This window comes from Leucopleurus acutus (assembly GCF_964270905.1).
Source record: "Leucopleurus acutus genome assembly, chromosome: 15".
Taxonomy (NCBI): Eukaryota; Metazoa; Chordata; class Mammalia; order Artiodactyla; family Delphinidae; genus Leucopleurus; species Leucopleurus acutus.
Genome location: NC_139157.1, coordinates 49,472,973 through 49,486,792, shown reverse-complemented (window position 1 = coordinate 49,486,792; position 13,820 = coordinate 49,472,973). Strand labels below are relative to the sequence as shown.

Here is a 13,820-nt window from a genome sequence, read left to right as displayed (position 1 = left end):
GGAATGGCTGCCCTTGCCCCATTCAGATGTCCTGCTGGTCCAAGCTGGTGATGTACCCCAGAGTTGCATGCTCTCCTCAGTTGCAGCAAGCTTTACCCTAGTGTTCCATAGAGCAAGAGAGTCTGGCGCCAGTGCTTATCTCAGGCCGGCGCACGGTCATTGGAAGCTGGCCAGAATCCTGGTCAGTTTCAATCTGCTTCCTCTGCCTTGTTTCAGGAGTAAGCGAGCATGTGTGTGCTCTTCACAAGTGAAGTCTAGGTTTTTACAGCCCTGCTGTCAGTCCCACTGGTTTTCAAACCAGTTAAGAGGACTTGTCTTCCTGGTGTCTGACCCCAGGGCTGGGGTGCCCTATTAATATGTGGTTCGAACTACTCACCCCCTGGGGAGGATATCTCCAAGCCCATGTAACCCCCCTCCTCTTCTGTGTCCCCTCCCAGGGGCCCAGGTCCCAAACTGATTGCTTCTCTTCCCCTCCTACTTGACACCATGTGCTCGCTCTTAGAGTCTTGGCTGTATGAGTCTTTCTGCCAGTCTCCAGTTTGTTTTCAGTGAGAATTGTTCCACATGTAGATATATTTTTGGTGTGTTCATGGGGAGAGGTGAGCTCTGCATCCTCCTATTCTGCCATCTTGATCCCCTTCCTGTTCGATTTTTTATAAGTTTGCTAGAATTTACTACTGAAAGCATTTGGACTCGAAGTTGCTTTGTTGGGCAAATTTTGATAATCATTTTTTATAGTAGGTATAGAGCTATGCAGAGTTTCAGTGGGTCTTAAATCACTTCTGATAAGTTGTGTTTTTCAGTAAAATTTTCCATTTCATCTTAGTTGTTGAATTTACTGGCATCAAGTTGTTCATAATGTTCCCTTATTAACCTTTTGATCTCTATAGGATTTGTAGTGAAGCTCCTTCTTTCATTCCTGACATTGGTGTTTTGTGTTCTTTATCATTTTTTTGGATCCACCTTGCTAGGCATTTATCAATTTTATTACTCTTTTGAAAGAACCAACTTTTGACTTGGTTAATTTTCTCTATTGTTTGTTTTCTGTTTAATCAATTTTTGCTCTTAGGCTTATAGATAAGCCTCTTCCTCTTATAGATTTTGGGTTGATCAGTTCATTTTTTTTAGCTTCATAAGGTACAAATTTAGATCATTGACTTAATTTTTTTCTTTTCTAATATAAAGCATTTAAAACTATAAATCTAAGTAGAAAAATAGTCAAAAGACTGTGGAAAAAGTATTAGTAGCCTGAACAATAGATAAAGCAGTATATTCTTATATGCAAATTTTTTTTTTTATAAAACTGAAAAATGAAACACCTGACAAAAAGGACAAGGACCTGAATAGGTGATTTGCCAAAAAAGTATGAATATGAAATGATGTTCAACTTGCTAATAATTAAAGTAATAATGTGAAAATAGATTCCCATTTTTCACTTGTCAGAATGGCAAAGATTGGAAAGATTGACCAAAGTCATTGTCGACACGTGTATGAAAGAAATGGGCATTCTTGTTTTGGTTGATGGGGAGGGTATTAATTGGTTGTGAAGGAGTTAGGGGACACATTGAGGAACAAAAGAGACAGTGAGCAAGATAGGGTGCCTCTTATACTGAGCCTTCATTTACAAGGGAAAGTCGGTAGAATTGCCCCGAGGTGAGGTTCATGTTGGCATTGTCACCTTGTGTTTAGAGGTGGATTTTGAGGACTGTTTGGAGAGGAAAGGGAGATGGGTTGCTAGATAGCGTGCAGGAAATACAGTTCTGGCCTTGGGAAGGTTCTGCTTCCTCCAGAGCTTTACCTGTTCTGTCACTCAGCACCTTCATGTTGTCCTTTGGCTCATGTGACCCAGGCCTACAGATAAACCAAGGCCAGATCCAGCCCTGATGCTCATACACCCCAGTGCAACTAGGAGTTGCCCACAGGTGATTAGCAATCTGAAGTTATCCTGGAAGAAAACTGCAGTTTACCTTAGATGATTTCCAGTTTCTAGCCTTTAATACATGATGCCCTAGGGGTCTTACCATTGCAATAAGTGACCATTTCATAACAAAGAAATGAACACAAAGCAGTTAACTTTAAAATTGGTAGCTGAACGGAACTGTGGCAGATTTTTGTGTCTGCATGTGTTTTGTGGGAGTGAAGTTGTTAAGATAATTTTTACTTTTGCTAGCTCAGAATTGTTAGTGTGTATGTTTGTATCTTTGTGTTTATTTAATTCCTGCCTGGTTCTAAAAAGATTTAAGGAAGCTTCTCCCTCCTCCCCACCCCATCACATGAAACAGAATAAAATAAGTAAGAATCACTTCATGAGGAATGTAGCTTATTTAATTAGCCCTTGATTATTAGTCTTGATTTGGGAATTAGGAGATAGGAGAGGACAGCATAGGATGTGGTTCACTAAGGGACTGTGGAACTGGGAACCAAATGATATAAACTGGAGAGAGAATCAAGGTGATGATAGCAGATTTAGAAGATGTGATTGGAGGTGACAAAGTTTCCACTTGTTTCTAGAGGTGATTTGACACTTGCCCATCAGTAAAGCCCTGAAGCTGTGAAGAGTGAGCTTGGCGACATCCCTCTCTATCAGAGGCTCCTTTCCCTTTCTGGACTGTGTTACCCGTTGTGGGATTGCAGGCATCAGAGGTGGCAGGCCTGCAAGATTGTTAAAGATTGTGAGAAGTAACTTCGTGATGATCTTTAAAAATAATACCTTTATTCTGAAAGTTCAAGTGAAGTTTAGTATTAATTGAAGCTGTCAGACAACCTAAAATGTCTCCTCTTTCAAGGAGGCTGATTTTTCTTCCCTCAGCTGAAAAGTGAGTGATTAATTAGCCTGTCATTATCAAAGGAGATGATAATGTTAGTAGATACCGAATTTCCTGTTAAGTGGATTACCTATTGTATTCCATTTGGAGTTCAGGTATATATTTTAGAAAGACATTCATCTTTAAACCAAGTCACTGCTGTTAAAGCTACATATTGAAATTTTAAGATTTTCTTGATACTTAACTTTCAGAAGAGAGCCAGCTCAGATCATCTTCTATCTTAATAGGCATTTTAAGGTAGCTTTTTTTGGTATCCTAATTTTCCACCCCAGTTCTTGCCAAACCGCCACCCCCCAACAAATCTACTAACATACACAGATGTTCTCCCCCGCGGAGTCGATTCATCTCATCCGCGTCTATGCATGCATTCAGGCAGTCTAGCTGATGTGTGCCTGATTTATGGAAGTCTTGTACACTCCAATTACTGCTCCCTTTTCCTTCCCAGTTGCTTTTGGGCATTTTATTTACCTCCTTTTTCACCTTCACCATTTGAATTTCAGACTGCCAGTACTTGAGATGACCTTTCCTTCTTCCTACAATCTCTAGTTATTACTAAGAATTTAACCCCAACTTTCCAGATATGTAAGTCTCTTCTCAGCACATTCACATATGTTAGGTATTCTTACTGGCTTCATCTTCTTGAAGCAGTGGCTCAAATCTGGACTGGTTGCTCCCAAGGCCTCCAGCACAGCCTCCATCCTGGATCTCCCTTGACCATCATTCAGCAACCTCTCTTGTGATGATCTCCTGACTTTCCCAGAGCCTGTATTTTTTTCTTTCTTGATTTATGCCCTCATTTTGGTGGAGCACCTCCTTCAGTTGCTTCATGAGAAAGTGAAACTTGTGTGACTCAGATTGGGGCTTCAACCCACAGGCTGGGACTCGAATCCAGCCAAAACCCAGGTTGGGACTTGAACCCACAGTCTTTTAACTGAGATTACACCCTGGTCTCAGGTCTTAATGAAGCTCAGGTTCTTGATGTCTCATCGCAGAAAGAATTCAGGGAGAGACAGATTGATAGGTAAGAAGTGGATTTATTTAGAGAGAAACACACTCCACAGACAGAGTGTGGGCCATCTCAGAAGGCAAGAGAGGCACCAGGGTACAGGGTTGTCAGTTTAGGGGTGGATAATTTTTAGGCTAATGAGTGGGAGGAGTGTTTCAGTTATTTTGGGGAAGGGGAGGGCATTTCCAGGAATTGGGTCACCACCCACTTTTTGACCTTTATGGTCGGTCTTGGAACTGTCATGGTGCTTGGTGTGTCATTTAGCTTGCTGATGTGTTACAATGCACATGTATGCAATGCAATGTATACTGAGGCTCAAGTCTAGTGGAAGTTGACATCTGCCATCCTGGACCTATTTGGTTCAAATCAGTTTATGTCATGTCCTCGAGCTATGTCATTCTTTTACAGGTTGTGCCCTACCCCCTTCCCTCCTGTTTCAAAAGGGTTCATGGACAGGAAGTTTTTTGAGCCCATACATTTCTGAAAATGTTCTTATCCTACCCTCAGGTTTGATTGATAGGTTTAATGTTGAATTAAAGATTGATATTAATTTTCCCTTAAAAATTTGAAGGCATTATGTCCCTGTCTTCCACCTTCAGTGTTGCTGTGGAGACTTTCTAGTGTTCATTCATTCATTTATCTATTTATGGCTGTGTTGGGTCTTTGTTGCTGTGTGTGGGCTTTCTCTAGTTGCGGCAAGCGGGGGCTACTCTTCGTTGCAGTGCACAGGCTTATTGCAGTGGCTTCTCTTGTTGCAGAGCATGGGCTCTAGGCATGCGGGCTTCAGTAGTGTGGCATGTGGGCTCAGCAGTTGTGCCTCGCAGGCTCAGTAGTTGTGGTGCACAGGCTTATTTGCTCCACGGCATGTGGGATCTTCCTGGACCAGGGCTCGAACCCATGTCTCATGCATTGGCAGGCGGATTCTTAACCACTGAACCACCAGGGAAGTCCCAGTGTTTCACTATTCTTGATCTTTAGTTTGAAGCCTTTTTTTCCCTCTTTAGAAGCTGTGCTAGCTCCTTTTTACCTTCAGTTTTCCGAAATTTTATACTCCTACCTCCAGAGATAAAAGATGCCACAGATTTCCGTGCCTTTGGAGATTCTGTAGTATAAATTAGATTGCTTCTTGACTTCCCACAGCTCTCTTGGGCATGCTTTTCAGTTTCAAATGATTTTTTTTGCTGCTACTTCATTCTTTCTTTTGCCCTTGGGGCTTATGTCTAAAACAAATGACCATAAAAAACTTTATTATGATTTTCGCAAGGCTTCTGAGAGGAACAGAGGTGTTCACTCCTCTGTCTTTACCCAGAAGGCTACCCATTTGCTCTCCACCCAGCTCTGCTGTGGATTTTGCCCCCACTTCACGGAGACTGCCCCTTGCCCCTGGAACAGCCACTCACAAGCTCTTATTGTCAGACCCCCTGGACACTTCTCTGTCCTCATCTTTCTTGACCTCTCAGCATCATTTGATGTGGCAGTGACCGCTCCCTTCTTTTCCAAATCATCTCCCTTTGCTTTGATGACTCCAGCTGCCCTTCCTCTCAGTCTTCCCAGCAGGTTCCTTCTCCATATTCAGCTTCTAAATAATTTTATTTAGATTGCCTCAGGCTAGGGTTTTTTTTGTTTTGTTTTTTGTGGGGTTTTTTTTTGGCTCTGTCTTGATCTTTACTCTCCCAAGGAGGTTAATCCAGTCCCATGACTTCACTTTAAATGCCATTTATGTGCAGATGACACCCTCTGAGATCTCTCCTCTGAGCTCCAGACTCAGTTCCCACTTGATCCCTTTGGGAATGTTGTAAACAGAAATCTTGTTTTTCCTTCAAACCTGCTTCTTCTCCAGTCAAGCCTACATCCGTAAGTGGCACCACCATGTAGCTAGTTGCTCATCAAGCAAAAGTAATTGGATTGATTACTCCTTCTTTTCCAATTTAATCCATTAGCAAGTTCTATGCCCAGAATCTATCTTCAATTTATCTTTGCCCTTAGGTGTCTAGCCCAGTGCCTGGCGCATGAGACATTCACTGGTAAATGGCCAAGTGAATGATGTCAATAGGGAACCAGGAAAATTGGTGTTAAAAATGTGAACTTTTAAAAATGTTCTGAAAGACAGTCTTTGAAAGTAAAGGCAGAGGGACTGTTCTAGTTTAAAAGACATTTTTAATAAAAGACCTGGGACTTCCCTGGTGGCACAGTGGTTAAGAATCCACCTGCTGATACAGGGGACACGGGTTCGAGCCCTGGTCTGGGAAGATCCCACATGCCGTGGAGCAACTAAGCCCATGTGCCACAGCTACTGAGCCTGCACTCTAGAGCCTGCGAGCCACAACTACTGAGCTTGCAAGCCACAACTACTGAAGCCCGTGTGCCTAGAGCCTGTGCTCTGCAGCAAGAGAAGCCACCGCAATGAGAAGCCCACACACCGCAATGAAGAGTAGACCCCGCTCGCAGCAACTAGAGAAAGCCCATGTGCAGCAACAAAGACCCAATGCAGCCAAAAATAAAATAAATAAAAAAGACCTGGTAACCGGATGCAATGCAGGATCCTTGATTGAATTCCGTTTTGTTTTTTAAGCCAGCTATTTGGGGAAATTTGGTGGATTGTATATAGGTAATATTGTATCAATGGTATTATGATTATGTGGGAGTATGTCCTTGTTTTTAGGAAATACAAGTTGAGGTTTTTTTGGTTTTTTTAAAATTTATTTTTATTTTATCTGTGGCTGCGTCAGCTTTTTTAAAATAATTAATTAATTAATTTATTATTTTTGGCTGTGTTGGGTCTTCATTTCTGTGCGAGGGCTTTCTCCAGTTGCGGCAAGCAGGGGCCACTCTTCATCACGGTGCATGGGCCCCTCACTGTCGTGGCCTCTCGTTGCGGAGCACAGGCTCCAGACGCACAGGCTCAGTAGTTGTGGCTCATGAGCTCTAGAGCGCGGGCTCAGTAGTTGTGGCTCGCGGGCTCTAGAGTGCAGGCTCAGTAGTTGTGGCTCACGGGCCCAGTTGCTCCGCGCGCGGCACGTGGGATCCTCCCAGACCAGGGCTCGAACCCGTGTCCCCTGCATTGGCAGGCAGACTCTCAACCACTGCGCCACCAGGGAAGCCCCTAAGTTGAGGTTTTTAGGGATGGTGTATTACGATACCTGCAACTGGTTTTTCACGTGGTTCAAAAGGGGAAAATGCTTATCTCAAGAAGGAAGGAGGGAGAAAACAAATGTAGCAAAACATTAACAATTGGTGAATCTAGGTGAGTGATATACGGGTTTTCATTGTACTATTCTGTTCATTTTACTGTGGATTTGAAAATCTTCAAAATAAAAAAATTAGAAAAAATCAACAGTGGAGAAGAATTTAAGGAAAAGATATTTCAGGGCAATTTTTTTTTTTTTTTTGGGTATGCGGGCCACTTACTGCCTTGGTCTCTCCCGTTGCGGAGCACAGGCTCCGGACGCGCAGGCTCAGCGGCCATGGCTCACGGGCCCAGCCACTCCGCGGTATATGGGATCTTCCCGGACCGGGGCATGAACCCTTGTCCCCTGCATCGGCAGGCGGACTCTCAACCACTGCACCACCAGGGAAGCCCCAGGGCAATTTTTAAGCCCCAAAATGCTGAAATTCATTTTGAAGCATAATATTAAATAAAGCTTAAGTATATACATAATTATAGAGCTGATTTATTTAACAAGATGGAAATAAAACTAAGTAGAAATAAGGCCTTTCTGGAAAAGTTACTTCTTAAAAATTTGATGTGAAGGTCGATGGTGAACCGCCCACCAGAGGGCAGTGCAGGAGAGTGATTCTGTACACAGCTGAGAGCTCTGGTTTTCTTTCTCACTTCACTGGATCCACAAGAGGTCGCTCCTCTCCGCACAAAACATTTTCAAGATTCTTAGACCACTTTAATAGAGAATGTGGTGCGTTTAATGTTGTCCCAGAGGTCCCTTGTCAAGATGCTATATATAAGCTCAAGTTCAGACCACCCCTTTGAGTTACTCATTGCTGGGTTCTCCCATATGTAGGCTCGATGCATGTGTTAATAAACTGTTTTTTTTCTCCTTAAAAAAATAAATAGAGAATGTGGATAGTTGCACTGCTTTCCGTTTCTTTCTCTCTACTCTGATCTGCCTCTGAATTCTTTGGATTTTTGCCTTGGCCCCTCTGCTTCGTGGAGTAGACTTCATGCAAGTGTCTGGATAAGAGGGGTGTAGATCTGCCCTCCTGTGTGTGCTCCAAAGGCCAGTAGTGCATTTGCCCACTCGCATCCCAGGAATTATATGTGTCTTTTTATTACAAACTGCTAAATCATAGTCCTACTACAGTTCATCTTTAGATTCCCTAGGATCTATTGAAATTCTAGGAATTTCACTCAGGGGTTTTACCTCTCTTAAAGCTGTGATGTGCCTCCTTTTACTGAGTGGTTGACTTAAAAGGGCTGTCTTTCTGTGTAGGGAACCAAACAAGGTGGGTTAGTATAAATGTTGTAGAAAGTTACCCAGCAGATTAAATGATTAGTCCGTGGTGAGTGGTGGTTCTTTCACTTAACATTTACCCAGTGCCTGTGGAACCAGATTGTGCTACTAGACTAGAATTTAAAACCACAGGGGTTAGGGGGTTAGCCCCAGACTCCTGAGCTGTTTATATTTAGGTGAAGGGGGCAGACCTGCCCCAAACAAATTTGCACAAGGTGCTCAGAGGAAGTGCTAAATTCAGATATAAGCAAACGTTCTTTGGCGAGGGCAGGCGGGAGGGGGTGGGTGTCACGTGCCCTATCTTGGCTCAGTACATCAGGTCCTGTCTAGAGGTCCTTCAAGGCCAAACTCAGCATCAGGACAATACCAGCCTCTCTGGCTAGCTTGCTCTGACCCTCCCCAAATGAGTGAAGTGCCCTTCCTATGTTGTCGTCACGTCCAGTTCAGACGTCTATTACAGCACGCTGTTGTTCATGGTTGTTAATTTGCATGCTCATCTCTCCTGAGGACAAAGACAGATTACTAATAGATTTGTGCATTTTCCCACTCTGGTTCCATTCTGGTGTTGCATATGCTTTTTTCCCTCTGGGGTATCTCTGTTCTCCTCTCTTTTGGGGATCTTTTTCTCAAATACAATGGCATAGGCTCGCTGACATCTTAAAAAGAAAGCAAAGAAAAGGAAGTAACACTCATTGAGTGCCTTCTTTGTATTGAACACTATTCACTGTGTTAGGTGTTTTATGAGCATCTTCTCCTTTAATCTTGTTCCTCTAACAAACTCGCCAGGCTTCTTCCCCTTTCAGGTCTTTGCACTTGCTGTTTCCTTTCCTGGGAACTGTTTTTCCTCAAGTCCTCAAGAAGCTGGCTCCCTTTTCTGCTAACAAACATGTATAGTTTACAAACCATTCTTCTGAGGTTGATTTTATTAGGCTGGTGACCGTGGTCTCCTCTCAGGGGTGGGTAGGGTCTCAGGGAGGAATTCGCTGAGGTCATCCCGAGAACGTTGGACTTATTCCCTCTCACTGTGTCCTTGCCCTTCTAACTGCTTCCCCAGTGCATCCTGGCCACTGGATGTCTCGAATTAGTTTACTAATTTTTTATTATAATTGCTTTATTTCTACCTCATGATAATTGGTACTGTCATCCAGACTCTACCTCTCCCTAGGAGATGAGGGATGCAGTATTTTGGTTAGCTTTCCCCTTAAGTCTGGGCTAAGCCATCATCTTTTAACATAGAGTTTTGTTATTTATAATCTGGAAGTCTAGGTCAGATCTTTATAAACAGATATATACTTAATAATTTAAAAATCCATCTATTTCTACAGATTTAGCATTAAAACAACATAACCAAGTGCTTATATTCTGTTGTACAAATCTTCTGTTATAAATTCTTACTTTAAAAAATCTTCCCCATCCTTTGAGGCTTATTAATTCAAGTCTTAACTCCTCTGACGTTTTCTGCATCTGTAGTACCCAACATTAATCTTTCCTGCTCTGAGATCCTGTGGTCTACATACTTCAGTTTGGCCATTAATCTGGAGAATCTTATTTGTTATTTAATTGCTTTGTGTATCTGTATCTATGTGACCTATGAGATGGTTAGATGCCAGTTGATGGTGGCAATGTGTTCTCAGTTTTTGCAGTGTTGAAAAAGTGTCACTTCAAAGGACTTTTTTGAAGCAAAATATCTTGAATTTATTTTTCCTAATGGAGTTTTACTTATTTTCTTAAACACAATTCAAAACTTATTCATCTGGTTTAGGTTTTCTTAAAAGCATTTTCTTTGAATATAGGATGATTATTTTTCTGTATTTTTACACACACTCCAAGGAAGTGTGTCAGAAAAGAAAGAATATTAATTATTTCCTGTAGCTTATCTATAAAAAGCCATTTGGGAAAGTACACTCATTTTAATCTTTTATAGGACTTAGGGGTGGATTTTTATAGTTGTTATATTAAAGTCATTTTTAGTCTTCTACAGAAAATTTGTAAAGATTTATTTGATTAAAATATCAATATTTGATATTGATTTATATCAATTAGCTATAATTGTGTAAGCATTCCTAATTATGTGTTGAGCTTTCTAATTCTTACCAGAGCTGCTGCTTCCTGGTAAAGTTTAAACATGAGTCTCCAATCAGGTTAATCTCTGTATAATATAATTAAATTCATCTGGCCTGGTTACTGGGTACATTTTAAATATCAGACTGATGCTTATCATGACACCACTACGAATATTTCAATTTTAAAGTTGACCTTTTAGAATCAGCCTTTCTTTAATCTGCCAGTTATACTTAACAGAAATATTTCTTTTAAAAAGTAACCTAACTTTACTGTATTTAATTTAAAAAATTGAAGTGACTATAAAATGTGTATAAGGCAAACTGCCTTAAAAAACTAATGACATTTCTTTTTATTTATAGAGATACTTTCTAGTTGGGAGCAATCATGCAGAAACAAAATATCGTGTTTTGAAAATTGATAGAACAGAACCAAAAGATTTGGTAATAATTGATGATAGGGTAAGTATCTTGAAAACCTGAATACAAACAGAAACTTGTACTTGTTGTTTACAGGATATGAAGTATCCTTACAGCTTCTAGTGACATATACTTTTTTTTTATCATACATCTAAAAATTATAATTTTTCATGGTTGGCTAGAATTTGAATCTTTTATCTGGTTTCTGGAAATTACTGATGTCGGAAAGTATGCCAGAATTACACTTTGTCCCTCATTTTGATTTGTTTTACAAAGCAAACTCTTTGGGTAAGATAATGAATGTATTTTCTTAAAGGAGTTCCATTTTAAGGATTCAATATAATTCTTAGTATTTCATCCACCAAAGAGATTAGTTATTACTCTGCTTTAATATGAAGCTACTTGAAGTCACAAAGGACTGGTAGGGTCTCTTCTGATCACTTGCTGGAGAAATGTTAAGCTCTTCTTATCCAGATGTTATATTATCCAGAGTTGGAAATACAGGCTTAATTCAGGTGGCTCAAAAATATGAGGCTTTTAGTCAAAAGGGAAGTACAATAAGGTGGAATTGACCAGTTAATTTTAACTCTCAAATGAGAGCACCTAACTGACCCTTTGTATTGAGGTTCCTGTCTGTGAATATTTCTGAATCCATGTAGATGCCTGGTTTTTCAAATATGTTAGTAGCTACAGTTTGGAAGCCATTTTACATAAGCTCTTTGCAAAGCTATTTTCTATGTTATAATAATTTTAGATAAATTGTATTTTGTGACTTCCTGTACTCCTGGGTGTCGTGGTTCCTATCCCATCCCCAACACACACACCATCTGGGAGTTTTTATTAATATAATGTAATGATTCTTGGCTTTCTTTGTGGGTAGGAGTGGTTGATCAGGGATCTCTCTGAGAATCTAAGGAAAGCTATGGGCCTTCTCATAAAAATGCACATATGCACGTTTAACCAAAGCTTTGCATACAATTTTAAGGGGTTTATAGATTTCTTGAAACTTGTCTGTGGGTACCTTAAATCTCTGAATCTCTGTCCAGAAGATAAGGTTTTGATACACCTTTTTAGTACAGCAGCCTGGGATCCAGGAACCACCCTTAACTGCTAACGTTAAAGAATTTGTTGGCTTTAATAAAAAGAAACGAAATTGAGTTATTTGTAGTGACGTGGATAGACCTAGAGACTGTCATACAGAGTGAAGTCAGTCAGAAAGAGAAAAACAAATACCGTATGCTAACACATATATATGTGAAATCTAAAAAAAAAAAAACAAAAACGGTTCTGAAGAACCTAGGGCAGGACAGGAATAAAGACGAAGAGGTAGAGAATGGACTTGAGGACACGGGGAGGGGGAAGGGTAAACTGGGACGAAGTGAGAGAGTGGCATGGACATATATACACTACCAAACGTAAAATAGATAGCTAGTGGGAAGCAGCCGCATAGCACAGGGAGATCAGCTCGGTGCTTTGCGACCACCTACAGGGGTGGGACAGGGAGGATGGGACGGAGACACAAGACGGAGGAGATATGGGGATATATGTATATGTATAGCTGATTCACTTTGTTATAAAGCAGGAACTAACACACCATTGTAAAGCAATTATACTCCAATAAAGATGTTAAAAAAAAGAATTTGTTGGCTTTTTTAAATTGTAGCTTAGTCCTGCACTATTATATATACTTCTCTGAAATAGCTAATGATGTAAAGTTGTAGGCAACTTCTAATTTTCAGGGGTAACTAAATAATGAACCTAAAAAGCGAGCACAACCTTACAGATTAAATTTGCTTATTTCTAGCATGTATATACTCAGCAAGAAGTGCGAGAACTTCTTGGCCGCTTGGATCTAGGAAATAGGACTAAGATGGGACAGAAAGGATCATCCGGGTTATTTCGAGCTGTTTCAGCTTTTGGTGTTGTAGGTAAGAAACATGCATCCCTCTTACTACCTCTTTTTTTTTTTTTTTCCTACATAGACTCCTTGAAGATAGTTTGCAAGGCTTATATTTATATAGGTTTATAAATATGACCCATCCTCTTTGGCTTTGGTTGTTTAAAACTGAATTATCTATCAGCCAAGTATCAAACAGCCTTTATATAGCATCTGCTATGTGCTTAGGACTGTGTTCAGTTTCGTGTGGGATAGGAACAAATGTAGCGATGGTGTGGACCTTTAAGGAGTCTGTCTTGTCAAGGAATGAAAAAGTAAAAATTGGCTTCGACTGTAAACATCAGCTGGAAAAACAGATACAGGTAAAACCAGCTTTTAAATTAAGAGGAATCTCTCCCAAGGACATGCTACAGTGTAAAGTGTCATAACCCCTTTCTCTGAATGACAACTGCTTTCTTACTCACTGAGAAACTTTGTTCTCTAAAATCACAGACTATCAGAAACTTTGCTCTTTAAAATTGTGTCAGTAAGAGAAAACATGCCCTTCTTGCCTGTATGAGCTAAGTCATTTTGACACAGTGAAGCAGCCTCGATTGATAACTCATGCAGAGTTTCAGATAAGTGGTTTCTGGTCACAACAGTCTACAGCTCTGCTAACTTTGCTGCTTTCAAAGAAATGAGACCATGAGTCTGCTTCACAATCTAGACTTGATGTTTATCTCTTTACATACAGTCTTGCTTTGGTTTGAGTCTCTTTGTTTAAATTTTACCTAATCGTGTCCCCAAATCCTATAATAACGCCTATATTTATTCATGAACAAGTATAGAAATGGCCTTGGCCTTTAAGTAGTCTGTGGTCTGGCTTGTGGGGCATTTGTGAGATGCCTCACAGTTCTTCTGGTGTGTTGTCCTTAGTGGGTCAGTAAACCTGTCTTTGCTCTACCATGGATTTGTCCCGGGGAGTCTTAAGATGATTGGACTAGGATGGGGGACAAAACCCAGTGCATATGAAAACAACTCCAGGATTGGAATTAAGAGCCCAGCTGTGTAGTCAAAGGTAAATGGTATTGGAGATTACATAAGAGGTAGACTTTTTGGACCTGGAATGACAAGGAAAGATTTCCTGAAGATGATGAGACTCAGGCT

General features: G+C 40.7%; 1 protein-coding gene across 3 annotated transcripts in view; it reads left to right on the top strand.

Moving 5' to 3' along the window:
* Window positions 1-13,820, top strand: part of FIG4 (FIG4 phosphoinositide 5-phosphatase) — a 129,860-nt gene that overhangs the window by 13,185 nt on the left and 102,855 nt on the right. For 2 of the 3 annotated variants that reach the window (XR_014326797.1, XM_082856067.1), the window contains exons 2-3: window positions 10,721-10,819; window positions 12,582-12,705. Coding sequence is in view for 1 of the 3 variants with exons in the window: in XM_082856067.1 (XP_082712193.1) it covers window positions 10,721-10,819; window positions 12,582-12,705 (223 nt within the window). In the remaining 2 variants the exon portion in view is untranslated. Of the gene's footprint in view, window positions 1-10,720; window positions 10,820-12,581; window positions 12,706-12,902; window positions 13,037-13,820 lie in introns of those variants that run through there. The other variant, XM_082856068.1, reaches the window with a different exon arrangement.